The sequence below is a fragment of the Dasypus novemcinctus genome, chromosome 23 (assembly GCF_030445035.2).
Source record: "Dasypus novemcinctus isolate mDasNov1 chromosome 23, mDasNov1.1.hap2, whole genome shotgun sequence".
NCBI lineage: Eukaryota > Metazoa > Chordata > Mammalia > Cingulata > Dasypodidae > Dasypus > Dasypus novemcinctus.
In genome coordinates this window covers 53,949,631-53,974,118 of record NC_080695.1, presented here as the reverse complement: position 1 = coordinate 53,974,118, position 24,488 = coordinate 53,949,631, and the positions used below count along the sequence as shown (strand labels likewise).

The 24,488-nt window shown below is 34.9% G+C and overlaps 1 protein-coding gene across 4 annotated transcripts; it reads left to right on the top strand.

Moving 5' to 3' along the window:
- Positions 1-1,289: 1,289 nt before the first annotated feature.
- CCP110 (centriolar coiled-coil protein 110) lies at positions 1,290-23,488 on the top strand. 4 transcript variants are annotated; one of them, XM_058286357.1, is made up of 17 exons: positions 1,360-1,563; positions 2,388-2,572; positions 3,050-3,209; positions 5,120-5,275; positions 8,050-8,178; positions 10,568-12,215; positions 14,000-14,130; positions 14,622-14,793; positions 15,350-15,489; positions 15,703-15,819; positions 16,423-16,524; positions 16,713-16,829; positions 17,276-17,349; positions 17,907-17,969; positions 18,629-18,688; positions 19,194-19,279; positions 21,582-23,488. In XM_058286357.1, exons 3-17 carry the CDS (start codon positions 3,207-3,209, stop codon positions 21,632-21,634), a joined length of 3,051 nt encoding a protein of 1,016 aa, XP_058142340.1. In that variant the 5' UTR covers positions 1,360-1,563; positions 2,388-2,572; positions 3,050-3,206; the 3' UTR covers positions 21,635-23,488. The 4 variants fall into 4 exon arrangements, with proteins under 4 accessions (XP_004450467.2, XP_004450466.2, XP_058142340.1 ...); XM_004450409.4 differs by lacking the exon at positions 2,388-2,572 and having other exon boundaries at positions 1,311-1,563; XM_071211316.1 differs by lacking the exon at positions 19,194-19,279.
- Positions 23,489-24,488: the final 1,000 nt, after the last annotated feature.

Genomic DNA, 24,488 nt, shown 5'->3' with positions numbered 1-24,488 from the left:
GCCGCTGCCATTGCGACGGAGGCGGGCCCAGGCTCGCGTTCCAAAGGGACTTTCTGGGGTCCGGACCCGGGCCAGGGCTTTGGGATTGGGTGGGAGAGAAAGGGCGGGATAAAAGAGCCTTCATAGTTTGTAGGGCTGGAAGGGATCTTAGTGACTCATTTATTATGCTCGCAAGGAAACTTCAGTTCAGTTCAAGATGTGCCAAACATCGGTCCAGGTGCTGGAGACACAGCAACGAAGAGGACCATCAGACTTCCTGCTGTCGGGGAGCTTATATTCTAGTGGGGGAAAATAACAGTGTTAGGAAATGCAGCTAGCAATTACAGAGCACTCACCGTGACCCAGGTCCTGTGCCCGGCAAACGTTTCATACGCGCTTTCTCACTTATTTGCACAAGAGCCTCAGTTCTTAGAAGGCGAATTTCAGTCGACTTTACAGGTATTTTTCAGATTCTGAGGGAATGAAAGAGCATAGCAAAGGAGACAACGATCAGGAGGGATTTTAAAGAACCCTCATTCTACAGATGAGCCAACCGAGGCCAGGGGAAGTGAAGTGCATTGGGCAGTTAAGGACAGAGTCAGGACTGACATCAAAGCCACCGCAGTCTTAGGCTGTAACCTCTCCACTGCTACTGCTCCTCCGAATCTCACTTCTACAAAGGGCTAATAGTGGGGGTTTATGTGCCAGACATTGTGCAAGGATTATCTCAATCACTCCTCATAACCACCCTGTACTAGGTACTTTTAAAATCTCCATTTTATGCATGCAAAAACAGGTATCGGAAGGCGGGTCAATAAGAGAGGCAGAAGGTAAAGGGGACACTAAATCTATTTTGTAGAGCTGGTGGCGTGTTGTTACGATAGAGAACTTTGGTAAAATTCCCAGGGCTTTTTTTTTTTTTTTTTTTTTTTTTGCCATCTTGAATCTGTTACCTTTCTTCCTTGGACGTCTTTTGCCACTGATTTGCAAACGGCTAAGGGTGTCTTAAGGCTTTGAGCTGGCATCTGTTGATTCAGCAATTTTTTGTCCACAGAGAAATAATTTTGATCAATGTAGTATGTTTTCCAGCGACCACACAGAAAATGTCTATACAAATAAACAAAAAATGAGAACTTCGAGGAACAATTCAGGGGGTTTCAGACCTTTAGGAGCGATCAACAGTGATAAATTTTAAAATTGTTTACAGTGAAGACTACGTCTCCCGGCGTGCATCGCGCTCGCCGAAAGGACTACGTCCTCCATCACTCGGCCAGGGCGCATAGCCCGTCGCGCAATGCACCTCGGGAATTGTAGTTTACTGTAGGCCCAATAGCGTCACGACTCGAGAAGCAACCACCGGAAATGCCGGCCCTGGGAGGTGGAGTCCGGTGGGCGGCAGCCGCGGCTGCTACGGCGGCGGTTGCCAGGAGCCCGCGTTGCCTCTTGAGATCTGTAATATGGCGGGGAAGAGAAGGAGACGGCGGCGGCGGACCGAGCTGCGCTCTGTCACTACTAATTGAACCATTTGCTTCCCGACAAGGCCCGGGGCGAGGGCTAAAAAGCTGACCCGACCGTGGGGTCCAGGTGTGTGCGTGAGGAGGGGGCTCTACCCTCAACTTGTCGGGGCTGACAGAGGGCTGGGGGAGGTGGAACTGGTGCCCTGAGTTGCTGAGGACGGGCAACACACCGAGCCCGAGGGCAGCTGCTGGGCTCCGGGATCCTGGAACTCCGGGAACGGCAAAGGGTGTGGTAAGGCGGCAGCCCGGGGGGCCGGCGGCGGCAGGCGAGGAGGTGATGCTCGGACACTGGCACCGCCCGGTGGGCCCTCGGGATGGAGCTTTATCCTAGAGCTTAGAGAGGTGGGCTTGGGTTGCTGGGGTGAGGGCGTGGGATCTTTTGACATTAAACGTAGCCCAACTATTTGTGTCCGTTTTCCTACTCCCACGGGGATGGAGAGAGATGGGACCCTAGGGTGTGCTCTGGCCATTTTTGGACGCCAGTTACAACCAGAGGCACTGGGAGCGCTGTTTACTCTGCCTTTGCTGCTCTCGGGTATAAGCATGAAGATCATAAAGCAAATTCTCTTGATTGTCCTCATGCTATAAATGCATGCTGCATGTCTTGCACTCTGCTAATTGCCCTACATTGCATTGTCTCATTAAATCCTCCCCAAATCCCTTTAAGATAGATACTCTTGACTATCCCTGTTTACAGATGAGGAAACTGAGGCATAGGGATGGTAAGTGGCTTGCCAAGATCACACAGCTAGTACGTGTCTGAAGAAGAACCCAACCCTTCTTCTGCCTCTACAAGTTTACATTTCGTAGGGCACTAATGGATAAGCAGCCCACTAGGATCTGAAAAACAAAGCAAGATCTGTTCTTTGTTACTTTTACCCTTCCCTTCAGTGACATTTCTCGCAGAGGACTGGTGAGAAGCAGGTAGCAGAGTCCTGAGTCTATGGGGTTTACCAAGAGGCTCATCTGGAGGAGGGTCAGTTGTACTTGTATGGTAGAAATGGAGAAGACAAGGCATGTCTGAACCTGCTACAGCTGACAAATTATTCATTGAAGTGGGCCAGGCATGCCCAATGGTAAAGTATGGGGCTGCAGATTTGGGGTTGGGGGTGGCTTTGTAGTCAGTCTCCCTTAAAATAAAACCTTGACGACAGTGGTGATTGTGGTGTGAGAAATGTAGTGCTCTCTCGCTTATTCATGCGGGATGTGGACTGCACACTTCATAAATAATTGCCTTTGCAATTTAGAGGTACTAGTTTGTCATGAGACTAGGCACAGTGGTTCTTAACCAGGGGTTAAATATTATTCTTGTGGGGATGTTGGTGCGGGTGTGTTATATTTATTAAATAATACACAGTGTAGTGTGGACTTAGTTAAGGGGTCTGTGGAACAAAAAAGATTAAGGGCCCCTGGACTAGGGTCATCCATCAAACCACCATGCTTTAAATCCATTCTTCCTTGCTAGCTTCTCCTTTGCTGTATAGACCACCCTCTTCCTTTTACTTTTGGTTTATATTATTATTTGAGCTAATTACTCTAATTCATTTATTCAGTACTTTTACCAAGTGCCTACTGTGTGCAGACACTGTTCTATGTAATGGGGATTCAGTGATGAGCAAGACTGAGAAGTTAACATTTGTTTATGGAACTTACATTTTGGTGGAGGAAACCAGACAAAAAACAAGGAAATAAACAAGATAATTTCAGATAATGGTAAGTCCTATGAAAGTTGGACAATTGGAGGATAATGGGATAGTGACTTAGGGTTAATTTAGATGGGGACGGCTGGGAGGTGACATCTAAACTGAGGCTGAAGTCATGCTCTAGAATCATTTGGTAATTTTCTGAGTCTCAAATTATCACATTAAAAATGTTTAATACACTACCATATACCATAATGTATCCTGTAATAATATATTACCTTATATTTACAATATATAGGACATACACATCCTGTTTAAGGTAAATGAGTTTAACTTATTGAAGCAGTGAGGTATCTATATAATGTTTACAGAAAAAAGCATTGTCCTTAAGGTATTTTATTTCCTTAAATAGAACTTTAAGTTTCTATTTCCTTAAAATAGAATTTCATGCTTTGCTTGTGTATCCATATGAAGTGTATTACATTAATTGTATGAGTAATCTATTTACATTCTCTGTGATGTTGGATGCATGCTGGATGATTGTGTTAAAAATATCTTGACGTATTTTAACAGAAATAGGTTCATTTGAATTTCTCTTACATCTTAGTTACTGCATATTTTGTTGGTTAAGATATTTTAATGTGGGCTTAAATCAAGAGTAAAAAACATTTTGTGTAGTTATCATACAGTAATGTGTTTTGTTTTCACTTTTGTTTGTTTTATGAATTTAAGCTTGCAAAACAATCTCATTCATACTCTAAGGAACGATTTCTTTAAAATTAAATGTACTTTGCCTAAGTTGATTACAGAAATAATTATAACAGAAGAGGAAGAAGTTTTGTCATTGATAAGACTACCTGTTCATCAAAAAGAGCAACATTTTTTTTCATAATTTAATCATGATTTGAATATTCTTTTTCTTCATTTCTAATTGAGCTATAATTTGTCCCTGGCACTGTAGTGTACTGAATTTTTTAATAGTTTGAAGCTTAGGCCAGTATCATATTCTGTCTTACTTCATCTTTGCATGTCCCACATCATGAATTGAATTTCCTTGCCCTCTCTTTGTTAAGTAGTTAATTGTTTTAAAATTAACACTTTAAGGAAATGACTGTACTAGGTTTTTTGTTTTCACAGTTCATAGCCTTACTGGTTTTGATTCTGATGATGATGCCTCTCTTTTTTTTCCCCCTTGCTTATTTAAAGGAAACAGTGCCGCACATAACACTATACAAACAAGCAGTTAATAAATATTTAACGCTTTCTGGATAAATGAATATGGTGTCTTAATCCTTCCTGCTGACTACATTACTACCATCACAATTTCCCAGAAATTGTGAATTTACTGGCCTGATTGTTATAGATACTTTGGTGATGATTCCAATTTTCAATAATAATAGAATTAATACCAGTAATGAATATTTCCTCATTTGACTCAATTGTCTAGTGCCTGTGAAGTCAAATTATATTCTTAAGACATGCCAGTAAAAGCCTTTGAAATTCATAGTAGAAAAAGACTTTTTAAAAGTAAATATTCTCTTTTACTTAAAGCACCTATTAAGACTTTTTTTAGTTTAAAAAAACACTTCTGCCTTTGTAACTGTGTAGGTTTGTCCTGTTAAAGAAAATCTAACATTTATTTTACAATCTGAAGTTGGTAAAGTGGCACAGAACTTTGTTTTCTTTAACAAGATTCCACAGGTAAGTTCCTAGTACTTTCTAAACTAATGATGTTTAAAGATTGATTTACATGCAAATATTCAGAAATACTAAAAATATGAAAAGCAAGGCTTTTCATGTAGGCTCTTGATGTGCTTTCCTGTACCTGAGATTTAGTTCCAGGTTGGTGAAATAATTATGGGAAGGCCACTTCTAAGAGTTGAGAATTCTAGGAAAATTTCAGTACTCTCCTAGAGTTGCCAAATATTTGAGATCTATTTTTCTCAACACATTAAAAATGGTGTTATTTTACTCTTGCAGTGTGATTGTGGGAAGATGGAGGAATATGAGAGGTTCTATGAAGAAAGTCTTGCCAGAATCCAAGATGCATCACTCTCCAGGGAAAGCTATCTACCTGCCCAGTCTGAAAGCATCTCACTTATTCGCTTTCATGGAGTGGCTGTGCTTTCTCCACTGGTAAAAATTCTTTATTTTTCAATCATTATTTTTTTCCTATGGTGAACCACTAAATGACACCAGCTTTTATCAGCAGGTTATTTTTCAGTTAGCCTAAGGAACATTTTAAAATATTTTTCGTATTCAGGACTAAAGTGAGGTGGGGTGAATAAAGAATTTGCCCTTCTGAAAAATGATTTGAAACACATTATTTGAAAAAATGCCAGCTTGAAGCACCTCTTTCTTTTCCTTTTTCTAAGTAGGTGTGCATTTAGATGTATACCAACTATGCGTTAGTGCAAAGGCTAAAGGGTGACAATATAAACAGTATATCCCAAGCTCTCAAGGCAGATTGACTTGGGTTCAAACCTCTGTCTCTGCCACTCACTGAGCACTTAGGCTTGGTCAGGCATTAAACATCTCCTAACCTAAGTTTCTTCAACTGTAAATGTGTTTATGAATGTGCTGATTCCCAGAGCAGGAGAAGGATTACCTGAGGTAACAAGGAGACTGCTTAGCACTATGTCTGGTCCACAGTATGTATATCTAAGATGCTGAAAACACTTGATAAAATCCTTTGGATCCAGGCTTATGGTGATTATATTCTTAATTAAAGCAAGTTGCAAAATTTTACAATGGTTATTTTAAATATAAGCAAAATGACCTTTAAAATTGTGTTTATAACAAACTGGAAAAAAATCCGTAACATATGTGAAAAAGCTAATTTCCTTAATATATAAATATTTTCTTATAAATCAAGAAAAAAGCTAATATAAAAGGGGACAAAGAACATAAATAGTTCACATTTGAAAATATACTTAACCCTTATTCATAATTGAAGAAATACAAATACAAATTAAATGAGTTAGGATTTACATCTGGTTTGGCAAAGATCTGGTACTGGCTAGTGTTCCTTAGATTGTGTGGGAAAAATTGCTTTCAGTACACTTTTGCTGAGAGAATAAGTTGATTCTATTTTTGATGAGAGTTTGGTACTATCAGAATGTAAAAGTGTACATAACCTTTGTCTCAGCAATTCAATTTCAGGGACTAGCTTACAATTATATGCATATCTGTGCCCAATGAAATAAATAAAAGGTTTTAACAGCATTGTTTAAAAGAGCAAAAGGTTGACGAACAACCTAAATGCCTATCAGTAGTGAGCTAATTTAACTAACCGTGGTCCATTTTATGTACCATTAAAATGATTCAGGTAGATGCCAATGTACTGGCATCAAAAGATCTCCAAGGTTTCCTGTAAATCAGAGGGGATCCTGCTCCCCAAGGCAATGCAGAGCAGTGGGTACAAGCCCAGGCTCTGAAGCCTTGTGGCCAGGGTTCAATTAATCATTCTGTTACCTGTTATGTGCACTTATGGTCCATTTTCCTCATTTGCCTTTTGCTTATTATGTTTCTTTAATCTCTTTTAATCTAGAATAGTTTTTTATCTGCTTTTTTTTTTTTTTTTTTTTTAAATGATCCTGCCTTTTTGAAGAGAACCATACTAATTGTCTGGTAAAATGCCCTAATTTTGGGATTTTTCTTATAGTTTCCTCATGTTGATGATTACCTTGCTCCTTTATTCTCTGTACTAGTCTCTATTAAACTGAAAGTTAAATCTCAAAGTTTGAGTAGATTCAGGTTAAGCGTTTTTGGTGAGAATAATTAACAATGATGCTGTGTACTTCATTTTAAAATTAAATCAGAAGTTATGCAATGCCCAGTTGTCCCTTTATTAGTGATATTTAGTTTGAACAGTCTCATACAATGGTGATTGCCAAAAGGATCTTTAAAGATATACATTTTCCCCTTTTTGACTAGCAGATAAACTGTGGAATGATTCCTTGGTACCAGGCAAATAAAAAATTAAAAATTTTAAAATAGCATTTTTATAAGATATTTGATGACATTGCCTAAGTAATTTAATATAAATCAAAGTGAGCCTTGTTTAAGTTCTGTGACTCCATTAGTTATTTATAAACAAAATCCGATATTTATGGATCTTAATCCCAGTTTTTATGTTTTATTTAATAGATGAATATTGTAACACTGGATTAAGTTTTTTTGACATGTTTTCCCAGTGTGTAAGTTTAAAATAATTTTGACTCTTTACACAGTGACTAAACTTCCCAGAACTTAATAACTAGGATTTAAATCTACTATAAAATGATGTAATGCTTAAAAGTGTTCAATTATTTTAGGTACTTTATATTTTTATTGGAGGTTATATGTTCTGATGGAACAAAGTATGTTCTGATTTTGTAGGCAAATAAAACATTACCTGTTTAATATTTTCAATAAACCTTTGGACATCTTCTTGAGGCAGCAAAGAGGTAAAGTTTGTATTGATTAGAAGATTAAGATTTGAAGACTGACGCAGTGAAGCACATTGCCAAATGAAAAGCTCCAGAGTGGCTAAAAGGGCTAATTTTATCTCTGCCATCTTAGAGCATTTGATTAGTGAACAAGTTTTGTTTTTCTTCTTTTTAAAAAATAAATTTTTTAAATTGAGAATTTTCATACAGTAAAATGCACAGAGCTCAAGTGTTATAGTTCCATGAGTTTTTATATATGGCATACACCTGGAAACTTACACCCACACAGAATATTTTTACCACCACAGAAAGAGCTCACGTCCCCTCCCAGTCATACCCTTAACCTAAACCACTGTTCTTATTTCTTTCACTGTAGATTTGTTTTACCTGTTGTGCATTTTTTTTGTCATTCCAGTTGAAAACTTTTTGTTTTATATTTATATTATTGAGAAATAATTACATATTTTTGATGTTTTGCAGCTTAATATTGAGAGAAGAAAGGAAATGCAACAAGAAAAGCAGAAAGCACTTGATGTAGAAGCAAGAAAACAGGTTAATAGAAAGAAAGCTTTATTGACTCGTGTCCAGGAGATTCTTGAAAATGTTCAGGTATGTAATTTAAGCTCTTTTAGATTATAATTTAGAATCATAAGGATATTACCAGTAAGCATTGATGATAATTTTCAGAAATATGTTTGTACTTACTAGTTTACAGTAACATATTTGCACTTTACTCTTACATTTGAGAAGCTTTCTAATTTGTGATATTCCATTTCAGTTACTCCAGAAAAGATTCACTTGTGTGTTAGTGGAGCCCAGTACTTGAATTAGAGGATATTTAGACAATGGAACCATGTACTGAATATAATTACTTTTTGTCTACATCTTATGATTCTAAAAACATTGAATTCTTAGTCACAAAATGGTAGAATTGGCCATTGTAGTTTATTCCTGAACTAATGAGACTATTGACTGAGTGACTGTTCTCATTCTCTGCTAAAGTAAATAACTGCCCCTATTTTTTTTGGTCAAAATTCTACTCATATACACAAATGCAATTTAGAGTATATAAACAGAATTGCCTAGGTTTATCCTAGATCCAAAGTAAAATCATTTAGACTCACGACACCCTTGCGTTTGTTTTTATTTAGCTTAATTCAAATTTGTATAAACAATATATTTGTTTTAAGGCCTGGATCATTTCATATGAGAAAGAAAAAATAATGCATTAGATTAAACAAATAATTTCTGCCATTGTATATCAGTACTGTTTTGCTGGTTACATCTGTTTTGTTTTTTCATTATCTCAGGGGTTTGTGATTTGTGTAATTCGTACTAGATGACACATGCATGGTCAATCTTAGAATATTTCCTACGAACTTTTGCCTTTATTTCTCTGTGCATAGTATGTTGTGATTTTAATTTGCAAATTTGTCTATATTAAGTTTAAAAAATAATGTGTAGCGCTGATTCAACAGTAAAAGGTTTTGGTCTTAGTAAATATTTCTTATTATTGAAACAAAGGCATATTGTTTTTGGTCCTTTGAGGAGAGTTATAAAATATTCTAATAAAATTATTGTTGAGTCTGAGAATTTTCTCTTTTTAAAAGAGCATGTATGTGTTGAACTGTTGAGTCACTAAATAATTATGCAGGTAGAGAAATTCTATATAATATAGATAGATTTCTAAGATCCATTTCACCATTCAGGATTCTATGATAGGTTTTAAAAAAAGTTTAACCAGTATAACCAATGGCTCATTTTAGTGATGTACAAAAACATAGCTGCTATCACAAATGTGAAATATTTTATTTAAGGAAAGAATTTATATTGCTTAAACTAATGAACATGTTCGTGGATTTCATGAAAAATATATATATATTTAGCCATCCTTTTTGGTTTATTTTGGTCTGGAGGTTATGATTAAACTATTAAATATTGTTGCACTGTTTATTGCATAGTGCCTGGAAACCATTTCATGTCTTGGGATTTGAAAAATAAAACAGTAGTGCCATGTCTATGAAAAAAAAACGAGTACCTATGAAAACAAACTAAAAAAAACTTTTAATATTCAGGATTCTGAAACCTTTATTCATCTGATATCATGATAATGATTTCTCCCAGTTTAATAAATGCTTGTATAATCTTTAGAAACCATCCTATTCATTTATTTTTCTTGTCAAGTCAGATTAGATACAAAATATAATTTTATTTTTCTGTTGCATCTGTTGTATATATAATTTATATCATCTTAATCTATGACATTTTTACCTATCTTGTTTGTCCCAAAATGCATTAACAGATTGCTGTTTTGACTGACCATCAGTTAGTATAATTGAATTTTGTTTTATTGAATTTGGTGTTGATATTTTTCTTAGTTTTAAGTAACTTAAGCTACATGGATGCAAGCAATAATTTACTATAAATTTGCTTCATTTTATAGAGGGATTTTAGTTAAAATTTAGAATAAGCATCTAGAAGGCTTGAGTCCTATTCTGAAATTAGTTTTGCTTGGTCCCTGTCCTGGGCAGGTTAATCTTTGTAAGAGAGGGAATTGTTTATATAACAGATTTAATTATTTGCTACTTATCTCATATCTTGGCATCCTAAGATGATAGCTCTTAAAGGGAGGAACAGTTGTTGATGTTAATGAATAATCAGAGAAAGTTAAGGAAGATGCTTCTATTCTGAGATTAAAATGCACATTAATACATGGATAAATATGTATGCATACATACGTACATGTATGTATATATTTGTATAGGATTAGATAATTTCTCTTTTTTCCCTTTAATTTTGTTTAATAAATAGACCAAAATGGCCAATAGGTGTTCTTTTATAAGTAATTTGAGCTCCATGTGATATAGGATACCATAAAAACAGGTCATCTTTGTGTTTTTAAATATCAGAACTCTGAATTTTCAGTTTCAGTTGTATTTTTAGAAATCAAAGGCTTTTTTAATGTGCTGAATATTAATTTTTAAATTTCCTTTTTCAGGTTAGAAAAGCACCTAATGCCAGTGACTTTGACCAGTGGAAAACTGAAGCAGTTTACTCTAACTCAGAAGTCAGAAACTTGAATGTTCCTACTACATTTCCAAATAGTTTGCCAAGCGCTGCTGAATATTCTACTTCAGCAAAGCTTGAAAAGATAGGAAGTTTGCCTTTGGAATATGAGGACCAATTTAAATCTAATGGGATAGACTTAGCTAGAGATTCAGAAGGATTTAGTTCTCTGAAGCAATGTGATAGTTCAGATATTAGCCAGGCAGAAAATGACACTTCTCTAAAAACTTCTTCAGCAACCCCACAAGAGACTCTTACTTCTGATGGTCTCATCACAACAAATGAAGAACAGGATCCATCACTTTTGGAAGAAGTCAACCCAGATCCCTACATAATGAGTCTTCAGAACCTGATGAAAAAGTCAAAAGAATATATAGAAAGAGAACAATCCAGACGTAATCTGAGAATTAGTACAAAAAGGAGTGTTAATGAGAGTCATTCAGACAAAGAAAATGATGCTATTAAGATGACTGACTGTGTAAAGGAGAAGGCCCAACTGATAGACAAGCACTGTGGCTCAGTTATTCCTGACAAACCAAGCCTTAATAACTCAGTTGTTCTCCTCCAAGGTGCTTCCACTCAAGCAAGCAACATGAATACATCAGTTTTAGCTAGCTTTTCTAAAGTGGACATACCTATACGAACCAGCCATCCCACTGTATTAGATTCTGATTCTGACTTTAAAGTCATTCCCACTTTTGTTACTGAGAATAATGTTATCAAAAGTCTTTCTGGTTCATATGCCAAATTACCTAGTCCAGAGCCAAGCATGAGTCCTAAAATGCATCGAAGACGTTCAAGGCCATCATCAGCATGTAATATACTTATAAACAACCCAATAAATGCCTGCGAATTAAGCCCTAAAGGAAAAGAACAGGCAGTGGATTTAGTTGTTCAAGATACTGATGAGAAAGCAAATGTACTTGAAACTGTGCCAAAGTTATCAGTTGATTTAGCAGGAGTTTGTTCAAGCAAGGTTTATGTCAGCAGAAATACATCTGAAGCCACAGAGGAAATGGCTTTAGGTAAATCAAATCGGATATGTCAATCTTCAGAAAATCAACTAGAAAATAAAGTTGTTCATGGACTTGCTGCTATGGAAGGTCATTTAACATCTGACGGGAGAGGATCACACAAAATGGATAATGCTTGTTCTGCAGTGCCAAGATTGCATGATCCTTATGTCCCTAGTCAGTGTACAGCAAACCAAAACTTTGGAAATGTGAGTGGACTCAAGTCAGCCAGTGTGTTAGAGAACAACTCCTGCAATTTACAAGTGGAGCTGAATAAATCTTATGATGTAAAAAACCCATCTCCTTTACTGATGCAAAACCAGAGTAACAGGCAGCAGATGGACACCCCTACAGTGTCCTGTGGGAGTGAACAGTTTTTGGAAAACAGTTTTGAGAAAGTTAAACGGAGACTTGATTTAGATATTGATAGTTTGCAAAAGGAAAGCTGCCCTTATGTTGTAACAACCGGAATAGCTGAACAGGAAAGGCAATACTTGCTGGAAAAAAGGTACCCTAAGGGGTCTGTCTGCATTAACAAGAATAAACTTGGAGAAAATAGTTCCAAAGGTAAGGAAACTTTGAGGCATTCGAGGCCTGTGTTATCACATGGCACCTTAGTTTAAATACATAAAAAAAAATTTTTTAATTGCAAAAAAATATTTTCCCATCTATTCAGCAAGGTACTTAATGGCATTTATCTTATTAAAGAGCATGTAATTAGCTACAGTGTTTTTGCCATTTGGTAGACTTTCTTTGCTCTAAAAACTTTCTTATTTAACTTACAAAGATTTCACAGCCCACTTGGAATATTAATAATAATTGCAGGGCAAACTTCTTGCAGGAAACATCACTCATAGTTTTAATCCAGTGTAATGCTATGGAGTCTTTCTTTGGCACTATGGCGTAATATTTTTGTCAGTTTGCTGTTTCATTTGTAATGAGATTTTCATGTAGTTGGCCCTTCAATAAATAACATCAAATTATTAGAGAAAATAGCACACATGAGGCTCTGTGAGTGGTGTTTCAAGCATTGTTTCTTTATTGTTAAAAACTATTTTTTACAAATTTCTGTTGCGTCCAGTGTTAACAGCAACTTGCTAAGACATGTCTTTCTTCATTACTCCTTTGTTGCCATGGTCAATAATTTCTTACTGATTTAGAAGACATAAACAAGTAAATTAAGTACTTAGACATAGACATTTCAGCTCTAATGTGATATCATCCTGATAAAATCTCTGTAAAGTTGCATACTGAAAATAACAGGGCTTATAGGAAATACAGGGTTGGGGCAGACTGCTTAAAACTCATGCAACTGTAAAAGCTCTAATAAAAACAACAGTTGGCACCTGGGGAGACAATTTCAATCCTCTAAGTAGATAGTAAAGCATGGCTAGAGGTTGCCACAGTGAATATTGCAAATAAACAAAAATAACAGAGTGGCAATTTTGGCAGTGCTTTCATAAGAGCAGGGCCAGTGGGTGTGAGATGATATCGATGCAGCATGGAGCCGGTTGGGTTGCTGTCAAAGCGGGTGCCTCTCTGGATAGGGGGCCCCTGGGAGAGAGGTTCTTTTATAAAGTTCTTAAGATATAGCTAAATGAGCTCCTGCTGCCCATTAGCTGAGGGGCTTTTTCTTTTCTTGCTGAAGATTATTTGTGCTTGTGGTTTTCCAGCTTCCCTTGCCTATGAAAAATTTTATGTGAACATATGTGAATTGTAGTGAAATAAAATACATTTAGGAAAAAAATATGGGATGACCATATCAGGATAGTAGCACAAAATATACTTACCTTCAGTGAGAATCATTTTATATTTGGAAATATTGATTCTTTGAATTTAGTTGAATTATAGTGGATCAATGAATATACACATGCGATATCTGCATACGATTTGCTATTTCAACTTTTCAGTATGTCTCTCTACTTTCTATTTAGTAAACTTGCATAGTTATGAGACTTTAATAAATTCTTTTACTTAATATGTCTGGGATTTTAATATCCAATATATTTGGAGCCTTAAGCTGAGAAAACTGTTCATCATAAGAGAACCATGTCCTCTAAAAATTAAAACAAAGTGAAATTGTAAACTCCATTAGCAGAGATCCTGGAGAAGGACAAGAATCGGAAGGGCAAATAGAGATGAGGTACAGATGAGGACCTCAGCTTATTTGCTAGCATGAAAAAGAGGAGTCACAAAAGAGGTGGTTCAAAGTAGGAACCTACCTACATCTTGATCACATTGTTAGATAAGGGAATATTCTCTATTCAGAAGCATAATTTAAATTGATCGTAGAAAATACCAGGTAATTTATAGTGAGTTTGCTGAATTTGAGGGGATATGCTTCTTTTCAGAAGGTGAGGAGATACTAAAGAGCAAGATGTTAGCTTTTGAAGAAATGCGGAAGAGACTTGAGGAACAGCATGCCCAGCAGTTATCACTACTCATAGCTGAGCAGGAAAGGGAACAGGAAAGATTGCAAAAGGTGAGGAATTAAAATGTAGGAGTACAGGGATGGTAAGTAAAACTTAGCAGGGATTCATATTGACTTTGGTCATGTATAGGATATTTGTATTTTACCCCCCAAATATTTGATGCGTGGATAATATTTTTTATTGCCCAAATGTGAGGTTTTATATTTAGATCCTTATCTAAAAGTAATTGCATAATTTATTGAAAAGGACACTTTATTTAATCCTTGATTCAAACTTTTAATATTTTATAAATAGATGCTAAAATATATGTTTTGCAAGAGGTAATATCATAAGAGGCAGGGCACTTGTTTTAAGACTCTTAATATATTGTATTTTAAATAAGTAATTGCCATGGTTTTATTTGACAGAGGAGAGCTTGAGATAAATAGTGACTTGATCTCATAATAATTCCACAGAATTTTGGCCAAGCCTAAAATGGTAGTATTTTGGGAAATAATTGAATAAAAGATCTAGCATGTTATAATGAACTGTTAATCTACAGGAAATAGAGGAACAGGAGAAAAGGTTGAAAGAGAAGAAGGCGATTACAGCAGAAGCCTCTGAATTGGACATTAACAATGTGGTGGAATTAGAATGGAGAAAAATAAGTGACTCTGGTTTGCTAGAAACAATGCTGTCTCAAGTGGATTCACTCCATACTTCAAATAGTTCTGGTATATGTTTAAAAATCCTTTTCTACCTAAAAAAAATTCTCTAGTAAAGTATTTTATTTGGTACATTTCAAAATTGCACCTCCTTTCATCAGGTAATTCCATGTCCAACCCATTGCTCTTTGCCAGCTGCTTAGTAACCAGTGAAAAATGAAATGGGAGCAGCAGATAAAAGACCAGTAAGCAGGTGTTTGTGAGAATAGACCACCTTAATGAGGAAAATGTCTGGAAATTGGGCTCAGAGCCCAGCCTTTGTTCATTCATGCAGCAGGTGATACGCTTCACATAAAAACAGTTTTGCCATTTCCCAAGTGATCTTGAATTACACCTAATTCCCCAGTCCCTGTAAGAGTTTATCTTCACATGTCCAATTATCCTGAGGTGCTGTGTGTATAGAGATCAATCTGGAGTATAAGCTTAAAATTGATAAATATTTGAAATCTTTATGTGGCTCAATTGCAGGTGCAGTTATTCTTAACAAGTGTCACGTGTTTGGATGATGCTTTGCATGTTCTGGTTTTATGATATCAAGTATAATATTATATGCATATTTCTCCAGGTTTCACAAATTCTGTGCTACAACAGAGCTTCATATCTGCCAATGAAACACCATTCTACCTCTGGGGATCACCAAATAGTGGTTTGACCAAGATCTCAGTAACAAGGCCTTTTGGAAGGGCCAAAGCTAGTTGGGCTCAGGTGGGCAACCTTAACTTTTTTTAAAGAGGTATATTATATTAGGTTGTACAAATAAGCATGAATATTTTTGTCATACATCAAATAGCTTTTATTAGAGATGGAACTACTCAGAGCATATAAATATAGAATTTAGTTAGCTCATTGTAATAAATTAAGAAAAACACTTATGTTAATGCTGAAATCCTTAAATAGTTTCTCTATTATTTTTCTTAGGTTTTTAGTCCAGAAGTACAAGCAAAATTGAACAAAATAACTGCAGTGGCAAAAGGATTCCTAACTCGTCGGCTTATGCAGACAGAGAAGCTGAAACAACTTCGACAAACTGTAAAAGTAAGATTATTGTAAAATTTTTGTTTTGCTCTTCTATCTCAGTTTCTATCAGTCTTCTTGTGAGTTTAGCTGGCAGATTAATTCAAAACATACGGAGATCTATTTTTTAGTTGTAATATAGGCAATTTTAGAAGCCTGATTATTAATCTTATTCAGATAATTTAAAAAGTTGTCAGGAGTGGATGTGGCTCAAGCAGTTGAGTGCCCACCTCCCACACGGGAGGTCTTGGGTTCAGTTCCTAGTGCCTCCTGAAAAAACAAACAACGAGCAAAACAAACAAAAAAAACCAACTCAGGGAAGCCAATGTGGCTCAGTAGTTGAGTGCCAGCTTCCCACATACCAGGTCCTCAGTGCATTCCCCAGCCCCCAGTACCTGAAAAATATAAGGTATAAATGAAGTGGTGTCCTTTGTTTTGTTTTTTTTAATTTTTTATTTTTTGGACTCATTTTAAAGAAAAGATTATTTGACTTTTAGTAAGTAATAGCTTTATTTGCCACCTTAGTAATTTTGGGTTGACTGAGAAGAAGAACAAAAGGAAACACCAATGATCATGGATCTTTCTAAAAAAATGGTTTTTAAAGGAGCATTTTCTTTTTTTAAGGATACTATGGAGTTCATAAGAAGTTTTCACTCAGAAGCACCATTAAAGAGAGGATTTGTTTCAGCACAAGATGCTTCTCTTCAGGAAAGAGTGTTAGCTCAGGTAAATGTAGGTGTCCTGATGGCTTTTAAGAAATGGAAGTATTGTATTTTTCTCCATTTAATCAATGAAAATAGGTTTTAGTTAAAACGTAAGCCTTTTTCTCTAAATAAAAGACATATACATAGTACTTCAGAATGCTTACCTCATCTTTCTTTGATAGTTATAGTATTTTCTTCCTTTGAATCTAGTTGCGAGCTGCCCTATATGGTATTCATGACATATTTTTTGTAATGGATGCAGCTGAAAGAATGTCTATTCTACATCATGATCGAGAAGTTCGCAGAGAGAAAATGCTCAGGCAAATGGTATGTTATATAATTTTCTAATGAATAAGGCTATCTAGGTTTGGGATAATTGATACCAAATGCCATTCTTTATTGACTTTAGCAGCCTTCCTATAAATTCTTAAACATAGATAACTCCCAGGATTGCCACCAAAATTTAAATCTATAGAGATTTAAAAGAAATTGGTGAAAGAATTTCATACTGCTTTATGACCAGGTCTGTGGCTTGAAAAAAAATGGCCTTAGTGTAGTTGGCCAAAGAAAAACAAACAAAATCTATATTATTTCATTGGAAACAATAATTTTATTTAATACTTAAAAATCATATTGCTTCAGTCTAAAGAAAGATTAAGTCAGAGTTAAAAATGGTAATAAAGAGAAGCTTTTCTATGGAATTAGGAATCATCCTATAATATAGTGGTTTTATTGGAGCCACTAGAGCCTTGTTCCTTTTTTGTATTTTAAAGGATAAAGTGAAAAGCCCACGAGTGGCTCTTTCAGCTGCAACACAGAAGTCTCTTGATAGGAAGAAGTACATGAAGTAAGTTTTTCTGTGTCATGTCACATTAGTTAGTATCAAACCAATTAATTTTAGTCATCTTCTGGTCTATTTTTAAATTTGAATTAGAAATAAAGGAGAGCTAACTTTTCTACAGCTGAGTTGATAAGAAAACTTTTTTAATGTTAAAGGAGTCATTAAAATTAGATGGTAGAATATGATTTCATCTCTAAATAAATGTATTTACTACAAAATTTGTCAATGTTCAACTTGTATAATTGACATCTAATTTGGACTATCTTAAAAATAGTTAATCCTCATATTCAAGGTTTAATTTTATCTCTTTTAAATATATTCTATTTCTAGTATTCTTAAGATTTCATGGGAGGAGAAGCTTAATGGGAGGAATATCCTTATAACTATCTTTAAAAATTATTCTTTCTTTCTTGAAAGCAGTCTTTAGTATACTTAGTGCATGACTTGAGTATATACACTCTTAAATGATGTTTTCTTCCTGTTATCTTGTATCAAATCTGTAACCGTGCTTTTTCTCCTTCTCTAAATATATTGCTTGTATCCCTGTTTTTATATTGTGTTAGAGCTGCTGAAATGGGCATGCCAAATAAGAAAATTTTAATTAAACAAAATCCTTCTGAAACAAGGTGAGAAAAATAATTTAGTCTCGGAGAGACTACTTTTTAATTTTTATTTATTTTTATTATATTAAAGGAAATTTTCTAAATCTCGAGCTTGTTTTCTGTTGGCTTTGTTCTACTTTACAACAATAGAACACTCGCTGCTGAATTGGAGGACTGCGGGCTCAGGATCCCTTATAATTCCTGATCGTGTGCCCAGTTACATGCCAGACAAGATGTTCTCAGAACTTTCTGTAGACATTCTATCTCAGGTGGAAATTTGAGCCTGATATGCTGAGTTCAGTCCACAGTCCAGGAGGTCTTTGATGCTTATTGATCTGTTTTCCACTCTTGTCAAATGAGAGTAGTATTTTCTTGCTTCAGATGTTTGAAAGGAAAAAGTGGCTTTTGTAAAATACATAAATAAATGATCTATAAGTACCAGAGTTAATAGTTTTGTTGAACATAGGTATTTCCTGATAAAAACCTAAAGTATCTATTAATAAGGTACTTGATGAAAATCAAAGAACCACATTAATATGCTTCAATGAATGTGCTTTGCTTTGTGGTAATATATAGACCATACCATTAAATAGATGACTTCCACCTCATTGTTATCTATTAAAGGCAAAGAAAGAAAATGCAATTATCCTTTCAGATTAATTTTTTACTTACTTTGTCAACAGAGTCCTTCAGCCAAACCAAGGACAGAATGCGCCTGTTCACAGGCTACTTAGTAGACAAGGGTAAGCATGCTATACACATGGGTATTTAAAAGTATTTCAAGCAAGATTAACTTTAAGAGGGAAAAATTATTTTAGTACTCTTTACATAAAGGCTGTTTTTCAAATGTTATACTTTTACAGCATTAGGAAGATCTTTGAATATTTCTATAAATTTCTTTTTGTCTCCGAAGAAGGCCCTCTGAGTGTACTGCTGTGTTTTATATTTTAATTATCATCTTATGTTGGCATGTTTTTACCATTCACTTCATACTGTTTTACTCATTAAATATTTAAACAACATCCATATAGTAAATTCAGTGTCACCAAAGTGACTCTCCAACAAACTATGAGTGATGGTTATAGTTTGTATAAGTATAGCTTCCTTACTGTGCATGTGCGGGAGAATTAAATTCTTTTCAAGCTTATTTATTCATTGAACAGTTGACACATTGTGGTTGCTTTCTTTGAATATTGAACTTTTAGACCCTAATGCAAGTGACTTATTAACTTTTTTATATTCAATTAGAACCCCTAAGACATCAGTGAAGGGGGTTGTGCAAAATAGACAGAAGTCTTCACAGAGCAGAGTGCCTAACAGAGCGCCTGTTTCAGGTGTGTAGAAAACAAGTCTCTGAAGCCCACTCACTTGAAAGAAGTGCCCAAGCTGCCCTATAACTTAGGCCACACAAGTGGAATGTATTGTTTGTCTTTCCTTGCCACCATAAATTTTGTATATTCATAGTCATTCCTATTAGTCATCATTCATGTTGGTATTTTGCAGCAAGTAGGAGATCTTAGATTAAACCAGGTTTCCAATCTCGATTTCAGTAGGGATTCCATGAAAAACTCTATTTTTTTCATCTGAAAAATCTGTAGAATTATCCATGCTTCTTTCAGAAAATCTTTTTATAAATGAGTAAAAATATAATGATCCTCTGATACCTAAGGTATTCTAAGTCTGAGCATGTCCAGCTTTGGAAAGTGTTTTACCCAGGAATGTTTGTATCTACACGTAAGGGGATGAAAAATTTCTCCCTCTGAAATGAGATCACCTGCCAGGTGGGAGGGGGTAAGTTTTGTTGTTTTTTTCCTTAATCTTTTGCTCAATAAGAAACTTAAGCTAAATCTCTCCTGATGGTTATTATTAGAGAATTATTTTAGGGCTAAGGTGAAAAATGTTTAAAAATTCTGTTTTATGGTGGCAAGAAGACATTCAATGTTGAGCTAATCCAAAACTCTTAATCTAATGCTTTAATACTTTAGTATCTTTGTTAAGACACTTCGATATGTTCACTAAAAATTAAGTGATCCATTAAAAATGCTTTGGAAATGCTCTACCTTTAACTATATCACTTTCTACACATTTAAAAAGAAACATAAATTAATCAATGGGCATTGAAGATTAAATCTTTAATCAATCCTAATCTTCCCATTAATATATAACTGGTCATATTTTAGAGCTTTTATTGCTAAGTGATATCCTCCAAGTTAGGATGGGACAAACAACATAAGTTTTATCATGTTACCACCATTTGTTCACATATATTCAAAAAGGTAACAAGATCTTGATTATAACTTTAAAATAATTGCTGACCTTTTGCATATATGTAGTGAGTATAAGTGATAATGTTACATGTATTATATATACAGGGTAATTTAAAAGGCCATCTTTTGGAAGTCACTCTGACAGTCAGTGGAGTTGTTTTAAAGGAGATTGCATGGTTGAAGATCCTGCCTATTCTATAAGCATCAGACTATATACCAGATCTGTTGCTTGTGAAGTTAGGTAGAGTTTTCTATTTTTCCATTCAGAGAAATCTTAGCTGGTTGGCAGTCACTAAGGCATTAGGATTATTTTTGCCTAATATTATCAAATTGGCCTAGTGACCACTCTCCATGTTCTTTTCTCATGCATTTCATTTCCATCTTTTGTCACATAAGAACCTGCACGCCAAATACCAACTTCTGTTGCTATTCAGTAATACTCAACAGTATTAGTGAACCATCATTGCAGTTAATGATGTACAATGAAGTTCAATATTTAGAACTATTGAGGGTTAATTGCACTGCAACATAATACAAATGAACTTAACCCTTGAATTAACATGTATATATATAGTTAATATATACCTAAACAAGTACAGTTTCTATTTTGTCTAAAGATTTATTTATACCTGAATGCACATTTAAACAATCAAAAGAAACTTGAGAATTTTTATCCTTTTACATAAACTGAGAATTTGATATATGTTTAATTAATGTGCTATGACTCTTAACATAATGATCTGTAAGTTGCTCTTAAAAAGATTCTTTCCTGCTTAGACTTTTAATGGCTTGGATTATTTTGAACAGATTTGAAATTTTGCTTTGATTTGACCTATGTGGAGAACAAATCCTATATTAATAAATTTATAGAAAACTCATTTTTTGTTATGATAGAATATCATACTCTTAAACTGAAGTAGAACTCTTAAGATGTTTGCTGCAAAGCATTTAAAATTGTTTACTGCATAGTTTTAACAAATTAAATTGCAATCTCTTGTCATATGTTTAAAACATATTTGCTCATTTGCTGTTTTGTGCTTGAGAGATTATAGTGAAATTTAGAAACCATGAATTAAAGCAGAGGAGGAGGTAGTAATATAGAATTAAGTAAAAGAACAAATCAGGTGGAACTGTATTAGGCATCTCTCCTTCTAACTCTATTATATGAGGGAAGACTTAACTCTCCTATGCCTCCATTTTGTTATCCTTAAAATGGTAGTAACAGTTTCTACCTCAGGATTATTGTATATAAGGATTAAATGTGGTAATGTATATTGCTTAGCTCAGTGCATAGTAAGCACTCATTAAATGGTATTGTTATAGAGAAAACTAATGTTGCGAAATAATATTAGTTTTGCTTTAATTTTAGGAGTATATGCAAGAAAAACCCAAAGAAAGCGGCCAAATGTTGCGACAATTTAAGACGACAACATTCATTAGGATAAACATTATATATATTATCTTATGCGCCTATGACTTTTTATTTAACCCTGGACTCAGATTACACAGGCCAGTGATGTCAAAGGGCTGAACAGTTATTTGGATAATTTTTCGGTCTGACTAATTCCTGTCCCAGCCCCTATTCTCCTCTTTAATATTTGGTTTGGGTGAAGGCAAAATAGGGTTTAGTAATTGCCTCATCTCTGTGCTTAACATTTACAAACATAATTTGTTTTACATGCCCAGATGTCTACAGAGAACCTTTTTGTAACTTTAAAGAACATTTGGTTTATTTTTACAAAATACTGAAAAAGTGTGACAAATTAACACATAAGTTCTGAAACATAAATTTCATTCATCTGCATTCTGATTGCTGACTTTGCTAAACAAATTAGATATTCTTCTATTCAAGGGGAAATTATTGGAGAAGAATGTTTTCTCCTGATTTTTTAAATTTAAAAATTCTGATTATAGCCTCTGAATCTGCATATTTGTTAACCTACAGTATAATCACATAGGATAAAAAACACTTGCCTGCTGATTATGGCCCACCTAACATTAACCACAAGAAGGAACTCTGGGGCTCCATTTTGGTCCGAAGTACACGTTCCTGTCAATGACTAGTTTTCTTACCGAAATGTTTGATTTCCCATATGTCACCCCAGTACTATTAGAAGCCTTTCCACTAGATTATAAAGTCCTTCCTTCAGTGGAGGGTAACACATTTTGAGAAGATAGCACAATCTTCTTGAATGTAGCATTTAGGAATGTCTTACATCCATTTTTGTAAAATAAGAATGACATGTTGCATGCAGTTATACTTTCTATTTAGTCCATGCATTTGTTTCTTCATAGTCTGCTTTTTCTAGCATGCTTTATTTAGGAGAGAGTAAAGGGTTACCTAATATAAGTTCAGATTTTCAAATGTATTGTAATACTGTTGAGTTGAAATTCTGCATTACTTAGAGGCGCTGATATTTAACTTTTTCATCAGTAACACGTTCATTAAAAATACCAACCAATGTAACCAAGGGTACATGATTTTATGAAAGAGGATGTCACTGTTAATTTATCACACCATTTCCAAAAAGGGCTTTGTGCTTCTCATGTGAAATTGGGACTGTGTGCATTTAATCTTTCTAAGTTGAATTTTAAAGAGATGCAGATGATATATATTCTTAATATCCTTTTAAGAATATGGACATAAAGATGGTTTTCCAAGTTTCTGATCCATTTCAAATGTAACTTTTGCACTTGGTCATAGACAGGAAATAATAATCTATTCTGGTGTAAACTTTATTTTCTTTATGGAGATTTATCATTTATTGAATGAGTGGACCAGAAAATTAGAAGACAGTCAAAAAAGTCTGAATTACCAATTTTTCATTTATAGGCAAAGGATACAAAGTTATCTTAATATGATAAACTGTGCTTTATCATTTTGAAAACTCAGGATACAGCTTATTCATATCATTATGGGTCTTTCCAGTAAGCAGGATAGATGCTGAAAGTTTTGTGTATACTAATACAAATTAGCTAAAACAAAAGTATGTTTTAGAAAAAGTTAAAACTAGTTTTAGATTAAGGATGAAAACTTAAGTGTTTTTTAATTTCAAGGTAAAAACTTGTGTTTTTAAATGTTCTAAGCCTTTTCTCATAAAAGTGCCAGACACTGTTTTGTGCTTTTGATGGATTTTAATTTATATACATTATTTTTATTCTTATTTTTACTTTGGAATGTCCATTAATGTAAATTGTATTTTATTTTTATACTTTAATTTTCACTAGTTTTGCTTCTAGACAAACGGCAAAATAAACTTTTCATTTTAAAGGAAATCTGTTTTGATCAGTTTTACTTACCAAGGAAAGGGCTATTAAGGGGTGTATTGTATGGAGAAATATCTGGCCAGAAGAGAAATGTTATAACATATGTTATTATATACACATTAAAGATCCTATATTCCACTTTTTAATATGGAACCTTTATCAGTACTTAGCATTTAAGTTAACATGAGTCAGACTTTTCAGAAGGCAGAGTTGGAAAGCTATGTTAATTTCTTAGGAGCTAGAAGCCTGCTAAGGAGCAAATGAGGAATAGAGGGAGAAGGGAGAGAATGCTAAGGTTGAAGAGTACATCAAAGTTGCTAATTCACACTGGGGAGTGTCACATCCATATGATAGTGTTAAGAATCCTGATCTCATTACTGCCTTATCACCTATGTGACCAGAGTAAAATGCTACACCTCTTATTGACAAGATGTTACATTTGAAATCTGCAAGGCAGTGTGAGAAGAGTGCCTTACTGTCCTACGGCCGCCTTTCACTTCATATATTGGGAATAGTGGATATGCCTTGAAATTCTAAATTACTCATTCTGAGCTGAAAATGAAAGGACTAAACTGGGATGAAGGTTTTTTTTTTCCCTATCAGAGGTCATGCCCATGAACAACCATAGACCACCTCACCCAAATGAAAAGTAAGTTACAATAAATAAGCCAGTGGAGTTGGAATGCTTTAGCTCTAACGGACCATAGTGGGCGTATAGAGGTTATAAAACTAATTTTTTTAAAAAAGAAAGCTTTAGCCATTGAATACAACAAATCAAACTGGGACATGGTGCTGCGGAGTCTCCTCTATGATCAGGTTCTAACAATAGCTCTGAGGGCAGAAATCACAACCAAAATTATACTTGACAATAAAATCTTATTTATTTATGATCTGTTCTCTTCCTTCTCTGGTTCCTCTATGGCCATCAATTCTTTAACTCCTTGACTATATTATCAAAGCTGCCACCAGAAGTTGCCATGTGTCTCAGCCTGTGGTGGGGGAGTCCCTT

What these genes read in the sequence shown, in the direction of transcription:
- CCP110 (XM_004450409.4), top strand. An exon ending in CCAAAGCTAGTTGGGCTCAG is followed by an intron (nt 15,490 to 15,702) that starts GTGGGCAACCTT and finishes TATTTTTCTTAG; the next exon opens with GTTTTTAGTCCAGAAGTACA. An exon ending in AACTTCGACAAACTGTAAAA is followed by an intron (nt 15,820 to 16,422) that starts GTAAGATTATTG and finishes TCTTTTTTTAAG; the next exon opens with GATACTATGGAGTTCATAAG.